The sequence below is a fragment of the Lissotriton helveticus genome, chromosome 6 (genome assembly GCF_964261635.1).
Source record: "Lissotriton helveticus chromosome 6, aLisHel1.1, whole genome shotgun sequence".
In the NCBI taxonomy this organism is placed as follows: Eukaryota; Metazoa; Chordata; class Amphibia; order Caudata; family Salamandridae; genus Lissotriton; species Lissotriton helveticus.
The window spans coordinates 34233143-34255398 of record NC_136067.1 but is presented as its reverse complement, the minus strand read 5'-3'; the positions used below and the strand labels follow the sequence as shown (position 1 = coordinate 34255398).

At 46.4% G+C, this 22256-nt stretch overlaps 1 protein-coding gene across 1 annotated transcript in view; it reads right to left on the bottom strand.

Annotated features, from left to right (window-relative positions):
• The window catches only part of LOC144762182 (solute carrier family 22 member 7-like), a 97146-nt gene that overhangs the window by 25256 nt on the left and 49634 nt on the right, over positions 1-22256 (bottom strand). The window contains exons 4-5 of the mRNA XM_078647339.1: positions 10432-10600; positions 2684-2807 (exon numbers count right to left, since the gene is read on the bottom strand). Of these exons, the coding sequence (XP_078503465.1) occupies positions 2684-2807; positions 10432-10600 (293 nt within the window). The remainder of the gene's footprint in view (positions 1-2683; positions 2808-10431; positions 10601-22256) is intronic.

Genomic DNA, 22256 nt, shown 5'->3' with positions numbered 1-22256 from the left:
CGGTAATGTTAGTGAGCTACTGCTGTGTTACAATACTGAAAACATACATCACTATCCCTGAATATTATATGCAACCCCTTTCGAATCTGGATGAGTGTGCCTGTGCCCTGTCAGTGACCTGGCCAAAGAGTGCATGCAAAAGCTGAAATAAGATTATAAATGCTGTTCCAAACAGCGGCGCCCAAAATATGGGGCCGATTAGGATGGCGGACGGACTTGCGTCCGTACGCCACCTCCGAGGTGGAGGGACCGTCCGCAAGGGCAGCGGCGTTCCCTCCTTGCCAATTAGGATGTGACCGCCACCCCTCCTTCACCCTGGGGGCCCGCAAGGGCCCCCCAGAAGCAAAGGTCCACATGCTTTTCAACGGCGGAAATACCGCCGCGGAAAAGCATGTTTACACATGCTTCCTAATTTGGCTGGTGGTGTCTTGCAGACACCGCCACCAAATAGCAGGCTACACCCCGCGGATCAGCAGCGGACGTACCTGCCGTCCGCCGCTGATCCCACCGCCATCCTAATCTGGCGGGTGGTGTTTACAGGGACCGCGGCGGTGAATCCGCATCCTCCGGGCTGGTGGTGGCTTCCACCGGACCGGAGGATGCGAATTCACCACCATCCTAATCGACCCCTATGTTTGGTCCAGGGCCCCCAAAATCTTTAAGATGTGCCTTCTCCCTGCTGCTCACGGTCAAAGGTCAAGGGCCGTGCGTGGAAGGGGATTGGCATAGTTAGGTATGGTAATTAAATCTTACTTCACGTTAAAAAAAACTAGACATTCCCTGATAGGAACAAAGGTTACAGAGACATTATAGCTAGGCACTGCTTATGACCTCACATATTATATCACTTATACATTTCCTATGATATGATTGATAAAATCACTGAGAATATCTGAAATTACAACATTAATACCATCACTGTACATGGCAAGTGTGCAAGGTATAGTTACTTCAGTTAACTATAACAGGTCGATTTCATTGTTTTTATTTTTTTTATAATTTAAAATAGTATTTTTTAACTGACATTTTTATCTAACTATAGCATCACTTTGGGCCATATGTATCAAGCAAATTTGCATTCGCAAAGACCGAAATTCGCAGAATGTTGGCCTTTGCGAATGCGAATTTGCTAAATGGTATGTATTAAGCAAAATGTGGTGCAAAACCAGGAATCGCAAAATTTGCGATTCCTTATTTTGCAATCGCATTTAAGGAATTGCACATTTCGCCGAATTTGGGCGTTTGTGAATCGCAAACGCCTACCTACATATGCCCCTTAATCACCAGAACAAGCATCTTTCATGTCGGATGAGACAGTGTACCTTTGATAGATGGTTGCCATGGAATGGTCCCATAGCGACCATCGATCACAGGCACATTGTCATATCCGCAGTCTAGTTGCCTCAATGAGCTGAGCGTTCACTTGGGGAATATGCTCTGATTGGCAAGTTAAATGTTTGAACCCTGGCAAGTGGGCTCACCCATCGGATGGCTGGTAAATTGAGGTGGCAAGGCGCCCATAACTTTTGTGCTCACTGAAGAGGATGTGAATCCAAAACCAGACATATAGGCTTGGCTGTGTGTGGATATATGTAGCAGGGCACTGGGGGAAGCTAGTAGCATCACAGTTGGGAGACGGTAAACATCTGAGTATCATTAACCTATGAAGGACCCTACTAACTAGGGTACCAACTTTTCTGCTCACTGAAGAAGATGTGAATCCAAAACCAGACATATAGGCTTAGCTTTCTGTGTATATATGTAACAGGGCACTGGGGGAAGCTAGTAGCATCACAGTTGGGAGACAGTAAACATCTGAGTCTCATTAACCTATGAAGGACCCTACTAACTAGGGTACCTTCTGCACATGTATCCAAACAAAAACACTGCCTCGTGCTCCTTGTACACTCAGAAGAAATTCAGATGGCATATCTACACTTCTGTGCAGTTGTGTAATGACCTGTACCCCATAACTACTGTTTGGCTGCCACCAACAGTTAAGAATGTCATAGACTAGTCATGTGGACAGTAGTCATCCATGATGAAAGGATTGCTAATGTGAGAAGGCCTGCACCGCCCAAAGAAGAGTAGAGTCACCAACCAAAACCATGTAGAGGACAACTATTCTAGGCTTGAGCAAAACTGCAATTATTTTTCTATGGAAAACATGCAAAATCCATGTAAAATGTTGGTGTTTTAAGCATATCATGGGTGCGTAGTCCTCAGTGTGAAAACTGTATGTGAGTCGTACCCTCACTCACAAAGGTCGTCTGAGATGCCAGCTCAATGTATTGCCCATACAGGTACTAAGGTCAAGTCTTGAACATTGCTAACGCAGTACACGCGTCTGCGCCAATCACCCAGCTTTCAGATCCCTAAGCAAAAAGCATATGTGTTTCGAAAAAAAAGTGGAAATACACAAATTATGCAAATCTAATGAAAGAAGATTGTGATCCTGCTAAGCAATTTCCTTAGGCCTACTTGTGATGGGAGTCCCCTGTGTAAAACAATAAACTGGGATGACCAGAGTGATGACATGAGAAGCAGAAAGGCCCCATATGATTTAGGATATTCAGCCCTCGAAGTATTTTGCCTTCGGTCACATTAAGAAACAAGAACCTTATGCCCCTTATGTTGGCAGCCTCCACTGTCTCCCAGGTGAGAAGTGATCACATCCTCTCACCTCAGTGTTTATACTGGAGGACAGCTGCGCCTGGCCGTTTGTTGAAGCGCATCGATCCAGGGCGGCTTGAGCTTTCTTCACTTTGCCTTTGGCCAACAGCCACCTCGCAGACTCTGGAAGCCACCTGTGTGGGAAAAGTGGAGTCTGAGGCACAAGAATAAGTACATATCATCAGTTTCTGATCTGAGAGAGCAGAAGATGAATGAAAGATCTGGAAAATGACAAGCGCAGTCATAAAGTTGGGTTTTAAGAGTTCACCATCTAACATAGAAAGAGGAATATGTTTGTGATAGAGACATCACAGAGCAAGTGGTAAGAGAGCCAATCATCATGAGGCAACAACAGTGGGCTTGAGGAATAGGGAACAGCAGAAGCATTGAACCAATCGTTAAATCAAAGGGGGCTAATTTCCATGAGTGAGACAGTACTGCCTACCACACCAGGAGTACGCCTCCAAAGATGATGGCCAAGATAGTAGCAAAGACTGGCCAAAGTGACAGATTCAGACCACGGCAGAAATGCATTAGTGGGGGTCAGCTTGGGACTCCAATGGTAGAAGGTGACAGACAAGTGATAGACTTGACGTAAGCTTCAGCATCTTCACTTTATTTCGATCACAAGGGAACATAAAAGTACACAGCACATCCATTATACAATAAAAGAGGGACAGATAGATAGCATAGATACAAACATTTCATATGAAAACACTTACAGCCTGATTCATGTAGCCAATAGCGCTCGCAAAAGGGCCAGATTCTGAGAATCTGGCCCTTTGCGAGTGCGATTTTTGCATTTGGTATTCATGATCCCAAATGCAAAAATCGCTATTTAAGAAGTCGCAAATATGCGAGGAATAGCATTTAAGGAATCTCTATTAGAGATTCCTCAAATGCTATTCATGACACATCAAGAAATTGCGATGTAGCACTTTTGGGGCCGCTATTTACCGAGAGGTCAGACCTCTCGGTAAATAGCAAAAACTCAGAGAAATGCTTTTAAAAGCATTTTTCTAAGTTGCATGTTGCACACACACATGTCCTTTGGACATGTGTGTGCGCAACACCTGTTCAAATGTGCTTTTTAGGGGTGCTACAGGGTGTCCTTTGGACACCCCTGGCACCCTTAAAATCGCTATCTTATTTGCGAGTAGCAAATTGCTACTCGCAAATAAGGGATACTCCCCATTCATTCCTATGGGCCTCTTGGCCCATAGGAATGAATGGGGAGTTTTTGCGAGTAGCAAATTGCTACTCGCAAATAAAGAACATGTAGGAATCGCTATTTAATTAGCAATTCCTACATGAATGCCGTTTTGCGTGTCCTCAATAGCGAGTCGCTATGATTCGCTATTAGGGCCACACAAAACGGCCTGTACATGAATCAGGCTGTTAGTTATAATTAATAATTTCATCATAAAGTGCTTGGTGTGCGCTTAGTCTACAATACATAAACATTTTTAGCCAGGCCCATCATAAAGTGCATTTTGTTCGTTTTAGCCACTGTGCATACAAATATCTGGACAAACCAAAGACCACAACTCAGCATGTGACTGTACTCAAAATACTTAACACCTCCAGATAGTGGGCGGTTCCAACTAGTTTACAGAGTGGTATTATCCATTTTTCCGTGAGAGATTTATAGTTCGGGCAAACAAAATAACAAATGCACAATAGATTCAGGACTTGCATTCCAGGCAGGACAAAGATCATCAGTGACAACATCCTTACTCCATTTTTAGGTCTCGGCTAGAGACGCGCGAAGCGCGTTCTCGCCAGAGAACTATAGCAATCGTTTCAGCCGACAAACCTGACAAAAGCTGGCCATGCGCCCAGCATTGTGAATGGGAGAGGGAGCGACAAGAGCTGGCCACGCGTGGATTTGGTCGCGCGCACGCTCACGGCAACGGCATCTCCGCCGCGTGCCGATGACTGCTCTCTTTCTCAGCAGCCTTTGCCTGGCTACATCTCCCGCACCTGATGGGCCGCACCGCCCTTTGTGCCCCCTGAAGTCCTGAAGTGTGCGCGTCTCACCCCATCACGACTCGCACAGCCTCTCAGCCTCGCCTGCGCCCTGGGTCACTGAGCGTACGCCAGGCGGCGCGGGCACTGTAAGTGCACCGCCCTACGAGTCGCACCTGCCTGGTACGACTCTTACACTCACTTCGTACCATCTCCCAAGTACCATCTCCCAAGTAGGCTCCCGAGTACGTGTCTCACGCGGGATGCGTAAAAACGCGCTCCGATTCAGGCCGGCTAGTCACACCCACACCAACACAGAGCCAGGTTGCCCCCAGTAAAAAGAAGGAAGCACTGTAACAGCTGTGAGCCCGTGCCTAAGGTGCATCATCAGAGCTGTGTGAACAATAACTGCATCAGCCCCGTGCGTGAGGTGCATCATCAGACCTGTGTGAATAATAACAGCTGTGAGCCCATGCCTGAGGTGCATCATCAGAGCTGTGTGAATAACAACTGCGTCAGCCCCGTGCGTGAGGTGCATCATCAGAGCTGTGTGAATAATAACAGCTGTGAGCCCGTGCCGGAGGTGCATCATCGGAGCTGTGTGAATAATAACAGCTGTGAGCCCGTGCCTAAGGTGCATCATCAGAGCTGTGTGAATAATAACAGTGTCAGCCCCGTGCCTGAGGTGCATCATCAGAGCTGTGTGAATAATAACAGCTGTGAGCCCATGCCCGAGGTGCATCATCAGAGTTGTGTGAATAATAACTGCGTCAGCCCGTGCCTGAGGTGCATCATCAGAGCTGTGTGAATAATAACTGCGTCAGCCCCGTGCCTGAGGTGCATCATCAGAGCTGTGTGAATGATAACTGCGTCAGCCCCGTGCGTGAGGTGCATCATCAGAGCTGTGTGAATAATAACAGCTGTGAGCCCGTGCTGGAGGTGCATCATCAGAGCTGTGTGAATAATAACAGCTGGGAGCCCATGCCTAAGGTGCATCATCAGAGCTGTGTGAATGATAACTGTGTCAGCCCCATGCGTGAGGTGCATCATCAGAGCTGTGTGAATAATACCAGCTGTGAGCCCGTGCCTAAGGTGCATCAGAGCTGTGTAAATAATAACAGCATCAGCCCCGTGCGTGAGGTGCATCATCAGAGCTGTGTGAATAATAACAGCTTTGAGCCCCTGCCTAAGGTGCATCATCAGAGCTGTGTAAATAATAACTGCGTCAGCCCCGTGTGTGAGGTGCATCATCAGAGCTGTGTGAATAATAACAGCTGTGAGCCCGTGCCGGTGGTGCATCATCAGAACTGTGTGAATAATAAAAGCTGTAAGCCTGTGCCTAAGGTGCATCAGAGCTGTGTAAATAATAACTGCGTCAGCCCCGTGCGTGAGGTGCATCATCAGAGCTGTGTGAATAATAACAGCTGTGAGCCCGTGCCTAAGGTGCATCATCAGAGCTGTGTGAATGATAACTGCGTCAGCCCCGTGCGTGAGGTGCATCATCAGAGCTGTGTGAATAATAACAGCTGTGAGGCCGTGCCTGTGGTGCATCATCAGAGCTGTGTGAATAATAGCAGCTGGGAGCCCGTGCCTAAGGTGCATCAGAGCTGTGTAAATAATAACTGCATCAGCCCCGCGCGTGAGGTGCATCATCAGAGGTGTGTGAATAATAACAGCTGGGAGCCCGTGCCTAAGGTGCATCATCAGAGCTGTGTGAATGATAACTGTGTCAGCCCCGTGCGTGAGGTGCATCATCAGAGCTGTGTGAATAATACCAGCTGTGAGCCCGTGCCTAAGGTGCATCAGAGCTGTGTAAATAATAACAGCATCAGCCCCGTGCGTGAGGTGCATCATCAGAGCTGTGTGAATAATAACAGCTTTGAGCCCCTGCCTAAGGTGCATCATCAGAGCTGTGTGAATAATAACTGCGTCAGCCCCGTGTGTGAGGTGCATCATCAGAGCTGTGTGAATAATAACAGCTGTGAGCCCGTGCCGGTGGTGCATCATCAGAACTGTGTGAATAATAAAAGCTGTAAGCCCGTGCCTAAGGTGCATCAGAGCTGTGTAAATAATAACTGCCTCAGCCCCGTGCGTGAGGTGCATCATCAGAGCTGTGTGAATAATAACAGCTGTGAGCCCGTGCCTAAGGTGCATCATCAGAGCTGTGTGAATGATAACTGCGTCAGCCCCGTGCGTGAGGTGCATCATCAGAGCTGTGTGAATAATAACAGCTGTGAGGCCGTGCCTGTGGTGCATCATCAGAGCTGTGTGAATAATAGCAGCTGTAAGCCCGTGCCTAAGGTGCATCAGTGCTGTGTAAATAATAACTGCGTCAGCCCCGTGCGTGAGGTGCATCATCAGAGCTGTGTGAATAATAACAGCTGTGAGCCCGTGCCTAAGGTGCATCATCAGAGCTGTGTGAATGATAACTGCATCAGCCCCGTGCATGAGGCGCATCATCGGAGCTGTGTGAATAATAACAGCTGTGAGCCGGTGCCTAAGGTGCATCATCAGAGCTGTGTGAATAATAACAGCTCTAAGTCTGTGCCTAAGGTGCATTAGAGCTGTGTAAATATAACTGCGTCAGCCCCATGCGTGAGGTGCATCATCAGAGCTGTGTGAATAATAACAGCTGTGAGCCCGTGCCTAAGGTGCATCAGAGCTGTGTAAATATAACTGCGTCAGCCCCATGCGTGAGGTGCATCATCAGAGCTGTGTGAATAATAACAGCTCTAAGTCCGTGCCTAAGGTGCATTAGAGCTGTGTAAATATACCTGCGTCAGCCCCATGCGTGAGGTGCATCATCAGAGCTGTGTGAATAATAACAGCTGTGAGCCCGTGCCTAAGGTGCATCATCAGAGCTGTGTGAATGATAACTGCGTCAGCCCTGTGCGTGAGGTGCATCATCAGAGCTGTGTGAATAATAACAGCTGTGAGCCCGTGCCTAAGGTGCATCATCAGAGCTGTGTGAATGATAACTGTGTCAGCCCTGTGCGTGAGGTGCATCATCAGAGCTGTGTGAATAATAACAGCTGTGAGCCCGTGCCTAAGGTGCATCATCAGAGCTGTGTGAATAATAACAGCTGTGAGCCCGTGCATGAGGTGCATCATCAGAGCTGTGTAAATAATAACTGCGTCAGCCTTGTGCGTGAGGTGCATCATCAGTGCTGTGTGAATAATAACAGCTGTGAGCCCGTGCCTAAGGTGCACCATCAGAGCTGTGTGAATAATAACTGCGTCAGCCCCGTGCGTGAGGTGCATCATCCACATTGCTCAGGTCACCCAAATTCCTGCACTCTCTACCACACTGCTTTCAAGAACAGCATACTCTTGCACACACTCTCACTGCGCACCAATTCAAAGTTTGCTAAAAAATGTATGCAACGCATTGTCATACACAATGCCAATAACTCAAACTTTAATGGTGCGAGACCTATTGCATTGTAAATGCTTGTTTACAAAAGAGTTTAGTGGATATGGTTTTGTACCGAAACTGGAGACATAATTTCCAGGCCAGAGGAGGGACAATTGCATCTAATGTGTCCTCAAAATAGGGGACACATTTAAAATTGAGAAAATCATTAGTCAAATGATCCTCAGATTTTGTCAAAACTTGCAAACATGTTGATTCCCAAAACATTTTCTTCAACTTAATTCTCAAAACAGATACCAAACTTTCTGGATCAAACCAGAACCCCATCAGCCCATGCCTCCCTGGTAACTCTTTTAATGCCCTAAACCAGGGGATTGAGGTAATCGATGGGACTTTAGTAGCTCCGAGAGAGGCTCCCAGTATGGTAGAAGTTCATCCACAGTCCACAATCGGTACCCGAACATCAGGAGTGTATAGCTTACTTTATGTGCCAACTACCTTTGCGCAAGATCCAAGTATGAGGGCACACTTACACGTAGATCTACCAAAGATCTAAGAAAGCGATTTTCAATTGAAGACAATTTATCAAACCTGTACCCCAGAGTTCATCCCCATAAAGGGCACCCCCTAATAATTTAGTATTATACATTTCCAGGGCCGATGCAAGTTGTCTTGATAAAGTTTTCCTGTGAATTTTGGAAATGTTGGCAGTCTGATGTATAAGTTGCATCTTCACCTTTTCAATATGTGCCATCCAATTTATTGTTGGGGTCAGGCGGATGCCCAAATAATCAAAGGCGTCGTAGTTAATATTTCCATCTAACACAGGTCTTTTGTTGGGCTTAACCATTCCTTTTCTAAAAATCATGGGGCATATTACCAAGGGTGGCGATAGGCAATTATCGCCGAACGGCCGCTAAGCGGCGATATCGCTCTATTAGCAAGCTGTCGATAACTGATGTTAGCGACAGCTTTTAGGCGATAGCGAGCGGTTTGGGGCCCGCTTTGCATGTCAGCGATATTTATCGCTAATGACATGCAAAGTGGGCGTACCCAACCTGTTAGCGACTGAAAGCAGCCGCTAACGTCGATATCGCCTATTAGCAACGCAGGCGTAGCGATGGAAATATTCCCGCTATCGCCAAAATCCAACGCCTGCTCGGACCAGTTCTTTGCCATGTTATCCAATGGGAGGTGGATAACATGGCTAAGAGCATTTCGTCGCTAATGCGTGAATATCGTTGTATTCTCAGCGATATTTACGCATTTCGCCGCTATCGCTGGATATTTTAGCACAATGGATAAAAACGTTGCTAATAGCATGTTTTGTCCGCTAACATATCCAGTGATAGGCAGCGGTAAAAAAATCGTCGCTAAGCCTATTTAGCGATAATTATCGCTACTTGTTGGTAATATGCCCCCATATATTTAGCTTTTGTTTCATTTAGCACCAACCCTTGCTCATTACAAAACGTAATAAAATCAATTAAAAGCTGCTGCAGTCCCTGTGGTGATTTTGAGCTTAAAAGTGTATCATTGGCAAAAAGCAGGGCGGGTACTCTTTTATTGCCGATTTTTGGGGCATCACACCCATCTCTATCTAAAAGGTTAACAGCCTCATTGATAAAAAAGGATATAAAGTGTGGGGGCACGGACAAAGCCCTGCCTTACTCCGCACTGAACCGGGAAGGGATCTGTGAGTTGGCCCCCCCTCCCCACACCTCACCTGTGCTGTGTTTGATGAGTATAATCGAATTAAAACATCTAGGGCCTCATTTATGAAAAATGACGCATCGCTGCGTGAAAACAGCGATGCGTCACTTTTCACTGCGTCCTCCTTGCGACACCAATGATGCATCATATTAACAGTTTGACGCATCATGACACAAGGAGTTACAGATACGTCAGTATTTCTGATGTATCTGTAGGCGCAAAAGTGATGCATTGCTGGAGTGTGTCACAAAAGTGACGCAACTCCAGCAATGCATCCTTTCACATGGGGCAGGCCCCATGTGAAAGGGCCTGCGTCAGTCTTACGCCTGCTGTGAGGCAGGCGTAAGATTTTGACACAACAGCGTCCTAGAAGTGACGCAGTGAAATCTCATAGATTTCACTGCGTCACTTCTACGAGGCTTTGTGCGGGGGAACGCCCCCCCTGCATACTTTAAACCTGACGGAGGTATAATGTAGCGCAGGGTTTTACAATGTGACGCGTCTGCTTAGATGTAAATAGTGTGCAACAGGAGGCATGTTTTACACCGCCGATACGTCACAAAAAGTGAAGCATCGGAAGCGCTAAACTGACGCCAGGCCTAAAAAATGAGGCCCCTAGCTTCAAGTAAGCTTCAAACCAGTTGCACTCAAAAAGTTGTGCCTGGGACCTGTGTCTCACATGAGCCCTGGCGGTGTTCACTCACCATATGCTGATAATGCCCAAAATATACGGGGAGGTGACGGCGACGAGAAGCCAGCGCCAGTCCCGGATCAGGTATGCCACCAGTGACAGAATCATGGTACCAGTGCTCCAGCACAGAGAGGCCAGGAACCAGGCCAAAGTGCGGTGCTTCAAGTCCACCCACTCGAGAGCTGCAGGACAAAATACAATGATCAGATATTGGTTCTTAGAGGTCACTCTTTCAACATTAGAACCTAGTGCCAGATGTAGGTCGCCAAATACCGGTCGGTAACGGCCGATTTCGGTGATTGAAATGTAGGGGGCCTAAAATTTAAAGAATTCTGTAAAATACCGAATGGGTAATTTTACCGAATCGGTAAATCTAGATGTAGGTGGCACTGAAAACAGTGCCCCAGGCCCTTAAGAATTCCTTATTTACCATGAAATACTATTTCATGGTAAATAACGAATTCCTGTAAACATGCACATCTGTGCATGTACACCTGTGCCATGTGGCACACATACATGCCCTAAGGGCATGTATGTGTGTCACATGGCAAACAAGCCAAAATCAGGGTTGCAACAGGGTGTCAAAGTGACACCCTGTCCCCCTTAACAATTCGGTAATATTACCGAATCGGTATTTACCGATTTGGTAATTGACATTGATTCCTATATGGCCTGTAGGCCCATAGGAATCAATGGCAATTACCGAATCGGTAAATCCCGATTCGGTAATTACCGAATCATACAGATTCGGTAAAAATTACCGAATTTTTACCTACATCTGATTTACCGAATCTAGAATACCGAATCGGTAAAATTCGGTATTCTAGAGTCGGTACATCAGATTTATCTACATCTGGCCCTTAGAGCCGCATCATAGGATAATCCTCCTCCCAAGCTCTCACTATCAAAGGGCTTTAGTTTACCTGTGCAGGAGACTATGCATTTATTCTTTGCTTCTCTTACATCACAACCTACCAAACTAGTGATTTCACAATAGGATGCTGATTCCAGGAAATTGAGAGTTTGTGAACAAATTCTATATTGCAATTTCTAGAATGTAATATCCGGCATTTAAAGGAAAGCAAGGATGAAAGAATGAATCTGTGGCGGGCTGTCTTTTAGGACAAAGCGCTATATCCCTTCTGCTTCTGCAGAAGAACCTAGGAGCTACGCTCCCCACTGTCTGGCTCTTCAGCCAGAGATATAGTCCTGAATGAATGTCTACCATGAGTAGATCAGGAAAGCTGGACCTGCCAAGACCCCAGGCAATCTCCTGTGACCTCCCTCACCACGGGGCATATTACCAACAAGTAGCGATAATTATTGCTAAATAGGCTTAGCGACAATTTTTTTTATCGCTGCCTATCGCTGGATATGTTAGCGGAGAAAACATGCTATTAGCAACGTTTTTCTCCATTGTGCTAAAATATCCAGCGATAGCGGCGAAATGCGTGAATATCGCTGAGAATACAGCGATATTCACGCATTAGAGACTATGTTATCCACCTCCCATTGGATAACATGGCTAAGAACTGGTCTGAGCAGCTGTTAGTATTTGGAGATATTCGCACTTAGCGCAAATATTTCCATCCCTTACGCCTGCCTTGCTAATAGGCGATAGCGACGTTATCGACTGCTTTCAGTCGCTAACAGGTTGGGTACGCCCACTTTGCATGTCATTATCGCTGACATGCAAGGCGGGCCCCAAACCGCTCGCTATCGCCTAAAAGCTGTCGCTAACATCAGTTAGCGACAGCTTGCTAATAGGGCGATAGAATTATCGGCGCTTAGCGGCCGAAACGGCTGCTAATGCGGCGATAATTGCCTATCGCTCTGCTTGATAATACGCCCCCTCATTTTTGTGATCAGCCACCTTTTTCCAGAGCGCTTGTTTTGTTCACACATCAGGACATCACACTGCAGCCAGAGAGTGAAGCCTTAAACTGCTTCTGTGCCCCAGCCCAAGGGCCAGGCTAACCCATCTCTCTTTTGTACAGGGACGCTGCCCATGGCCCTACCGGTGTTCTATTTTTGGTTAACGGGTAGGTGCCCTCCATATTTCTGCATCTCTCCACTGCATTTTCTTAATTTCCCAACCGGCTCCCACTCCAGTGTTTAGCCCTGTGTGCGGTGCAGGCGAAGAAATACCTGGAGGCAAGAAGTCGACAGGTCAAAAGATGAAGACCTGAATGCTCCCTTGCATGTAGACCCTGAAGCCAGGACACTCCGGGGCATATTACCAATGGGGGCGATAGACAATTATCACCGATTTAGCGGCCGTTTACGGCCGCTAAGCGGCGATAATTCTATCGCCCTATTAGCAAGCTGTCGCTAACTGATGTTAGTGACAGCTTTTAGGCGATAGCGAGCGGTTTGGGGCCCGCTTTGCATGTCAGCGATGTTTATCGCTAATGACATGCAAAGTGGGCGTACCCAACCCGTTAGCGACTGAAAGCAGTCGATAACGCCGCTATCGCCTATTAGCAAGGCAGGCGTACAGTTGGAAATATTCGCGCTAAGCGCGAATATCTCCATAAAACCAACGCCTGCTCAGACCAGTTCTTAGCCATGTTATCCAATGGGAGGTGGATAACATGGCTAAGAGCATTTTGTCACTAATGCGTGAATATCGCTGCATTCTCAGCGATATTCACGCTATCGCCGGAAAATTTATCGCTTTGGAGATAAACGTTGTTAATAGCACGTTCTCTCAGCGATATTTTCCGGCGATGCTTAGCGATAAAAAATGTGTTGCTAAGCCTAGTTAGCGATAAATATCGCTAATCGTTGGTAATATGCCCCTCCATTCTTCTCCATGCCTTGTGAGAGCTGCCTGTGCCTGACCATGGCACCACTGGATCCCCATTCTGCATTCGATAGTCGTGAGTGGCCCTTGAACCCTAGATCATCGCATCACTTCTTCAAGCAACTGACAACCACGCATGGTCCCAGTAACCCACACTTTGTGACCCAAACTTTGTGAAAAGCATCACAATGTGAAGCGAATGATGACCATGCATTGTTTGTGTTTCAGGGGTGCTGTCATCATTGACATCAGTAAAGTCTTTGGGAATGGGAAAAATCCAAGCATCATAAAAAGAGCAAGTACAGCAAATGAGTCCCATCCATTCAGCAGGAGAGTGGTAAGGGTGTGGTATGTAGCCGGTGGCGTCTTGACGAGCACGGGAAACAACCTTTACAATGCAACTTTTACAACGCACTACCATTACAACAAAACTTTTACAACGCAACATCCATTACAAAGCATGCCATTACAACGCAACCATTACAACGCATGACACTATAACGCATTGCACTACAACGCATGTCATTACAATGCATGTCATTACAACGCATACCATTACAACGCATACCATTACCATCCAACACTTAACCTACTGTTGCACCCCCTGGAGTTAGAATAGTAATTTTTACCCCTACACTATCCAACACTTACCCTACTGTTGCACCCCCTGGAGTTAGAATAGTAAATTGTACCCCTACACTATCCAATACTTACAAAACATGCAATGTAATGTTATGCGTTGTAATAGTATGCGTTGTAAAGGTAGTATGCGTTGTAATGGAATGCGTAGTAATGGATGTTGCGTTGTAAAAAAAGTGTTGTAAAGGTATGCGTTGTAAAAGTATGCGTTGTACTGTCATAGATCCACGAGCACAGTGTACCTAATATATTACCAAAGCGTGGTGTGGAAGCACACTGTCATTTACAGACGGCACATTTTCAATTGAAATGACCACAACATTCACAATGATACAATCTGAATGATAAAACTAGATGACGCACAAACAATAATTTGTGGAAATTGTTTTTCAGTAAATATTTACTATTTGCACATCACCAAATAATGCGGCTTTATTGTTTTTGTAAATCAATTTTTATTAAGGTTTTCAATGTAAACAAGATTCACACTGAAATGCAATTTGAATGGTAAAACTACAGAATGCACAAACAATAATTTGTGAAAATCGTTTTTCAGTAAACAATTACCATTTGCACATCAGCAAAGTCTTTTTTTTAATTAAATCAATTTTTATTCAGGTTTCAACTTAAACAAGATTAACACAGACATGCAATTTTAATGGTAAAACTATATGATGCGCAAACAATAATATGTGGAACTCGTTTTTCAGTAAATACTTACCGTTTGCACATCACCAAATAAACTGTCTTTTTTAAAAGGGAAACAACCTTTACAACGCAACTTTTACAACGCACTACCATTACAACGAAACTTTTACAATGCAACATCCATTACATCGCATGCCATTACAACGCATGACACTACAACGCATACCACTACAACGCATGTCATTACAACGCAGTCATTACAACGCATACCATTACAACGCATAACATTACCATCCAACACTTACCCTACTGTTGCACCCCCTGGAGTTAGAATAGTAATTTTTACCCCTACACTATCCAACACTTACCCTACTCTTGCACCCCCTGGAGTTAGAATAGTAATTTTTACCCCTACACTATCCAATACTTACCATACATGCAATGTAATGTTATGCGTTGTAATGGTATGCGTTGTAAAGGTAGTATGCGTTGTAATGGAATGCGTTGTAAAAGTAGTTTTGAAAAATTAGTTGTAATAGCATGCGTTGTAATGGAATGCGTTGTAATGGATGTTGCGTTGTAAAAAATACGTTGTAAAGGTATTGTTGTAAAAGTATGCGTTGTAACATCATACATTCTTTTTAAAATACATTTTTAATAAGGTTTTTAAATTAAACAAGCTACCAGGTCTCAATAATCAATATGTTTAGTATATTTGCTCCAACCAAACTCGGGGAGAGAAAATAAACCTGATCCACCCGACTTGGGCTTATTTCGAAAGGTCCAGTTGGTGTGTAGGGACCATTGAAAAAGTAGAACGTCAACGGGTGACTTGTGCATGAATTAGTGTAACTGTGGCTCTTTAGGTGGGGGGAGAGTGAGAGGGACTGGGGGGAAGGGAAACAATACCTTGGCAGGAAGGTCAGGAAGCCAGGTGTGATGAAACTTAGGGGGGGTAAGGTGGCCTAAGAGGCTCACAAGGTAATTTGAGATTCTGTGGGGGAGGGAAACATCCTTTACAATGCGGTGTTTACACCGCGTGTCCTTTACGACAATGTCATTACAACGCAAGTCATTATTACAACTTGCGCTGGATAGCGCTCTTGCTTAAGGAATAGTTTGATTTTCTATTCCAACACCTTCCCTACTGTTACGTGGGCTGGAGTTGGAATAAAAAATTAAATTATTCCACAATCCAGCGCCCTCCAACGGAAGTCGTTGTAACGACTTGCGTTGTGAAGACTTGCGTTGAGAAAACTGCGTTGTCAAGTACCGCGATCAAAATGATCGCGCTGTACTGACATACATCCGTGGGGGAAGTAGACACCCTCAGGGGGAAACAAGGTAATGCTAAAATATGGCGGTTGTGAGCGGACTTGAGGTCCTTCAGGGGCGCAATAGTTGAGTCTCCCTGCCATATGGGCCGAACCGAAGGGTGCAGGCCAGATCTAATTTTTCCAACATGGGACCAATCTTGACAGACAAGAGGTAAAAAAGGGGCAGGAGGGAGGCTTAGCGTGGACGTTCGAGAGGAGGAAGTGAACCCATCGGGGGGTGCAGACATCTTTTCTAGGAGCCTGTCCCATGCGGGGCTATAAGGTGGCGGGTGCGGCCTCTCACTATTTCTTCTCAACGCAGGACTAAATCTTCGGCTTTCACCCCCTGGACCAGGGCTCTCTGTCATTGCTTACTGGGCAGAGAAGCCACGTTATCCCATTGTGAGGTAATGATACGTTTCAGTATGAGCAGGGCTAAGGGCAGATGTAGCAACATCCTGATTTGGGAATCTCAAATAGCGACTTTTTAGAAATCGCTATTTGAGATTAGCAAATAGGGATGTATGTTGAAATTCGCATTTTTTTGCGATTTCTTAAAATTCCTTAATTTCGATTGGCAAATTGCGAATCGCAATTAAGGAATATTTTCCCATTCATTTCTATTGTCCAGGAGGCCCATAGGAAGGAATTGGAAGTTATTCTCAATTAGCGATTCGCAATTTGCTAATCGCAAATTGATAATAATTTCAAGGGTGTTTTAAGGACACCCTGCTGCACCCCTGAAATTTACATGTGTGCACATATGGCGCACATACATGCCCTAAGGGCATGTATGAGCACTACATGGCACCTTTACAAATGCCAAAAAGTCCATTTGTAAAAGGAATCGCAATTTACCACCTACTACAAGTTGGTGGTAATTTGCGATTTCTTAATGTGAAATCGCAAAACCTGATTGCTTCTTACATAGCATTTAAGGAATCGCCTTTTGCGATTCCTTAAATGCTTGCGCAAAATTAAGGAATCGCAAATTTTGCGATTCCTTAATTTTGCTATGCAATTTTCTTCATACATCGCATTTGCCGTTTTTTTTGTCGCAAATGCTGCTTTTTTGCGAATCGCAGTGTTTGCGACAAAAAAAACGGATGATACATCTGCTCCAACGTTCAGTATTTAAGTAATTAAGAGGCGGGTATACAATTTTTTAGAACGCCTATAAAGGCTTCCTAAACAAGCACTGGCTTTGCCAGTAGGTCTCGTAGAATGCAGTGCATCCTTCTTGCTGTAGTAGGGCGATTGGGTGGCTGTTGGTAATTAGAGAGTGGCCGGAGGGAAGCCGGATGGGGGCAGGAGAGCTGAGATAGCGTGTTAGGGGAGGAGAAGCCGCAGAGCGCACGCTGGGCGAAGCCCTTTGATGTGCTGTGCGGCCGTGAATGCCAGCGTGTTAGGGGAGGAGAAGCCGCAGAGCGCACGCTGGGCGAAGCCCTTTGATGTGCTGTGCGGCCGTGAATGCGTGTGCTTGTTTGCTCACGTGATTCACGTGAACTTAAAGAAAACCGCACGAACGAAACCCTTGGTTTCACGATTGTTTTCAGCACTTGAATTCTCGCTCCCTCAATGCGCTTGCGCGCATTGATAGGTCACGAGACCTAAAAACCGGGGGAACATGACGGTCGGAAGCTGCCAATCGTGACAGAGCTCCTCCCCTCCTGTGCGCAGGGTTTGAGTCTTGTTAGCGGCTGGCGGTGGCAGCGGTGGCTGCTTTCTTTGTTCCTTTTTACCCCCGGAGAATACCCGTATGAATCGTAGAGACTAAAGGCAGTGGTGTTAACACTCCTTTATCTGGCGTCTGTTTTCACGGTACTCTCCCGTCGCCAGTTTTGTTTTATCGGCGCGAGAGCTGTTGGTTTGTTGTGTTGGGGGCGGTGCGCTAACGGAGCCTTCCTGGTTCCGAGAGCTCGCCGCATCTAGAGAGTGGTGGAGGAATCCAAGGAGATTGCACCAGTGCCTCGGACTCGGCACTGAAGGGCTGGAGGTACATTTCCGTGGCGGAGCAGTAAGATCGGTCTCCTGCCAAGTAAGTGCCGGGGGAGGCTCAGGGTAGGGCAGAGAGTCCAGGCATACTAACGACCAATGGTTTGCTGCCGCTGAGTCCTCCCGATGGTGGGGTCAAGGTGAGGGGGGCTTTGAGGCTGACTTTACTGATTTAAGGTCTTCAGTGCTACCGGACTGGGTGGTATTTGCTAGTAGCAGAGTCCCGGTAAAGGTAATAGGTTTTTGTGTCTTTTGTTCATAGGGATGTGCAAGTAAGAGTCTTTTAAGTCTATGGTTGCCATGTAATCTCCTTCTTTTAATTGAGGTATCACCTCCTGCAGCGTAGTCATTTTGTACTTGTTTAGGAATCTTAAGTCTAATATAAGACGTAGTGTTCCATCTACCTTTGGAATTAGGAAGTACGTTTAGTAAATGCCTTTGTTCCTTTCTTTGTGAGGCACTTGTTCTATTGCATGAATTGTTAGAAGTTCCTGCACTTCTTCCAGCAATTGCGATAATTCCTTTTGTGAATGTATCTTTAGCTTTAATTTTGAACCTTTGTGTTTTTATGTACTTGTAAACAAATGTAAGGGCACCGAAGGGTATGCAATGAAGTAGATACCCCTTCGTGCCCTTACATACTGGTGGAAGAGCACCGAGGGGTATACACTGCACATTGCGGTGTCCACTCTGCTCCTTTAAAAAAAAAAAAAAAAACATTTTTATAAACTTTATTTATCATTTTGTCACATGGGAAACATCACAGTGATCAACTTACACAGTCTTACGTGTTATAAAAAATACAAAGTTGCATTGTCTGTAATTTGTCAGAAAACTGCGAGTGCACAGTAAAACAATGACCAAATATGACTAATACATGGTGGATGTCCTGTTCAACAATCATCTGCCCATACCATTTAAGAGGTGTATCAGCTGGACATGCTATATGAAGACTGTAGTCAGGACTTGGCACAATGCGTGTGTGGATTCAAAGATGACAGCACTCCGATACATCTAGCAAGCAGCTATGTCAGTAGTACGGTGAGTGGCGTGGGTCTTCAACCCACCCCAGTTGGCACTATGCCTTGTTCTAGCTGTGTGGTTGTGTCGTTTCGACTTGATGTGAGATAAGTTTTCAGCGGGCCCCAAATGTCCCTAGGCCTGGATGAAGACAGAACAGTCATGAAATGAAATGAAATATCGTACTTGTATAGCACACAGCGCCAGGACACTCGGGTAGAGTAACAGTGCGCTTTACAAGTATCCCACATTTACATTTACATTTACCCCAGCTGTTGTGTCCTGGCGTTGTACTCATACCACTGTGGAACCCTTCCTGGCTTTTCCCTGTGAGATTTCCACTCCTGGGCACCCCCAAGGTGAAGCCAGGCATCCCAGCACTGTTGGGGCCGTTGTGGAGATTAAGTAAGCTATTGCCCAGAGTCACAGAGTGGGACCCATGATTAGAATAGGTACCGAGGCGAGAATTATCAGGTCCGGAGAAATTGAGCCCAGGACCCACCGAGGCTGGAATTGAACCCTGGTCCCGGGCCAGACGTCTACATCAGGGTCTGCCGCTCTAACCATTGAGCCACACTTCTCAAGACTACAAATCGATACCAGTGTTACAAATAACCAGACTTCCCAGCCAGCTCTGTACAGTAGGGACTGTCTTATGGCGCCAATGTATTGCCACTTCCCTCTTAGTCAAAAATAAACTTTCCGGATCTTTTTGGGAAAGTTGACCATGTAGCCTAAGAGTGCGATCTCGGGGATAGGGTCAAGTGGTATGTTGATAATGTCACCCAGCTCGCTATGAACCGCCTTCCAGTATGGCTGCAGTCGAGGGCAAGTCCATGCTAAGTGTGCAAAGTCAGCCAATGGCGATCCTCATTTGCGGCAACTGTGGGGTCTTGATGGATCTAGTTTGTGTACTTTGGGAGGTGTGCTGTAAACCCTGCGTAGGGACTTAACCTGTTGGCTGCTTCCGCTTTTTTGCGGCAGTGCGGCCGTTTTAAAAAACGGGCGCGGTCGCGTCGGCCATTGGCCGACGGCAGCACCAGCGAGGTAGTGCTGCCGTCGGCCAATGGCCGACGGAAGCAGCCAATGGGTTAAAATGTAGAAGTTTCTGTCGGCTGTTTAGGGAGATGTCTTAGTGAGAGCGCAGCATGCGGTCCATTGGTCATCTGTGATCGGGCCACCCAGGTCCCCCTCCCAATCCCTTCGTATCTTTTCGTCATCGACAGGAACAAGCTTCGTGCAGGCGTGGTAAAGTTTTGATATGAGATGGGTGCCAAGCTCACTCTCAATGACCAGAGACAAGGGGGTGAACGAGTCGGGGTCTATGGTAAAACAGGGTATTGTGGCACGTAGCGCTGATTGGAGTCACCGGAGCATAAACCGTTCCATGAATGCGGCGTCAGGGAAGCGGGTGTCATCACTTCCCATATAGGCATGGCCATCCAGGAACAGGTCCCCGGCCTTCGTGATCGTGAATTTGGTTAGAGTGCATGGCACAATCTCGCCTGTAAGTGGTAGCCAACCAGCATTGGGGAGTGGAAGGGCTGTGGAATATAAAAGGGCTGTGCGTGTAACTCGCCATAGCTTTTCCCTAGCCCAACTTGTTGTATAGACTGTTGGGATATCGTTAGGGTCTCTGGGGAGGCCTTTGGGGAGGACGGTGGACAGACGCTCAGGGAGGACGAGGTCTGCTTCTGGGCGAAGCTACAGAATCCTAGCGTCAGGGTGGTACCAAGCGTAGGCGTAGCTGCACTGTGCTATTATATAATATAAATGGAAATTGGGTACTCTGTAGCCACCTCGATCATAGGGGAGGAATAGCACTTGCCAGCGCACTCGGGCCCGTGTATTTCCCCATACTAATCATATCAAGTGTGATCTGAGCGTCGCAAACAAACTATGTGGGAGGGGATGGGGATATTGTTGAAGAGGTATAGGAATTTGGGTAGCACAACCATCTTGATTATGGCTACCCTACCTGCTACTGATAGCGGCAACTTCAGCCATTTGTCTATTTGTGTCTCCAGTGCGGAAATCGCTTGCCCGTAATTGAGGCGCACTATCATTTCTGTATCTAGGTGTACATATATGCCAAATATTTAGCAGGGTCAGCACACCATTCTAGAGGGAACTCTAGCTCCCAGGGGGACGTGCTGCGCGTGAGGGGAAAAATTACGTACGTGTGCCAATTGATGCCCAGGCCAGAGTGCTGGCCAAAGCAAAGTATCTCGCGTATGAGGGGATCTAAGTTGATTTGTGGCTCGCAGACATACAGGATAGTGTCGTCAGCGTATAAGGAGACTAGGAGGGGGCCTGTATGGAATTGTAAGCCTCTCTGCAGATGTTGTCCATGAAAGTGCCTAATTAAGGGAACCATAGTGAGGATGAAAAGCAAGGGTGACAGCGGGCTGCCTTGCCTTGTGCCCCGCGAGAGTGAGAAGGGTTGCAAGAGCGCACCGTTTAACTGAAGGCGAGCAGTTGGAAGGAGGTAATGTAGCGCTGTGGTGGCCATGAAGCCCATCGGCATTCCCATGCGGCGCATGATTGACATGAAAAAGGGCCACTTTAGCGAATCAAAATCCTTTTCCGTGTCAAGCAGAATTGCGGCCGCTGGTGTATCCGGGTTGATCCTGTGCAGCACTGAAAAAAGTGTTCTGAGGTTTTAATGAGGTGGAGCGGTGGGGAATAAAGCCAGTTGTGCAGGGGAGATAATAAATTCCTTTAATTGAGATAGACGCCCAGCAATAATTTCGGCCGAGAATCTTATAATCTAAGTTTAATAAAGACAAGAGCCTATAGGAGCCGCAGAGCTGCGGATCTTTGCCAGGTATTGGGAGAAGAATAATGACTGCTTCACAAAGGGTAGGCGGTAGGATCTGCCTCTCTAGAGCCTCTGCATATACTTCTATGAGTTGCCTGGCTAGCAAGTCTTTAAAAGCCTTGCAAAAGTCGCCCGAGAACCCTTGTAGCCCTGGGGAAGAGGACGACCGCAGGGAGACAATAGCCCCTAATACATTGTTTTCAGAGATGGGTTCAGCTAGGAAGTCCTGCATATCCTTCTCGAGGTAGACCAACTCTATCTCGGATAAGTAGGATTCCAGGGCAGCGTGGTCAGACCCTTTTCTGGAGGTGTATAATATTTTTAAATATGACAGAAATTCATCCCTAATCTCAGTGGTGCCTGAAAGTGACGTAGCTCGGTAATGTAGGCTTTAGTATATGGGGGTCTGAGCAATTACGCCAAAACCCTTCCCGGTCTCTCACCCTCACCATACTGTTTCGCAGTGTGATATTTGCCCATGTACAGAATCTCACGGTCTGCAGTTTCTCTATATTCCGAAAGCAGGCCCAGACGGGCCTGATCAGTGTCGGGGCTGGGTACCTGGACGAAAGTAGCGTCTAAATCAGCAAGTT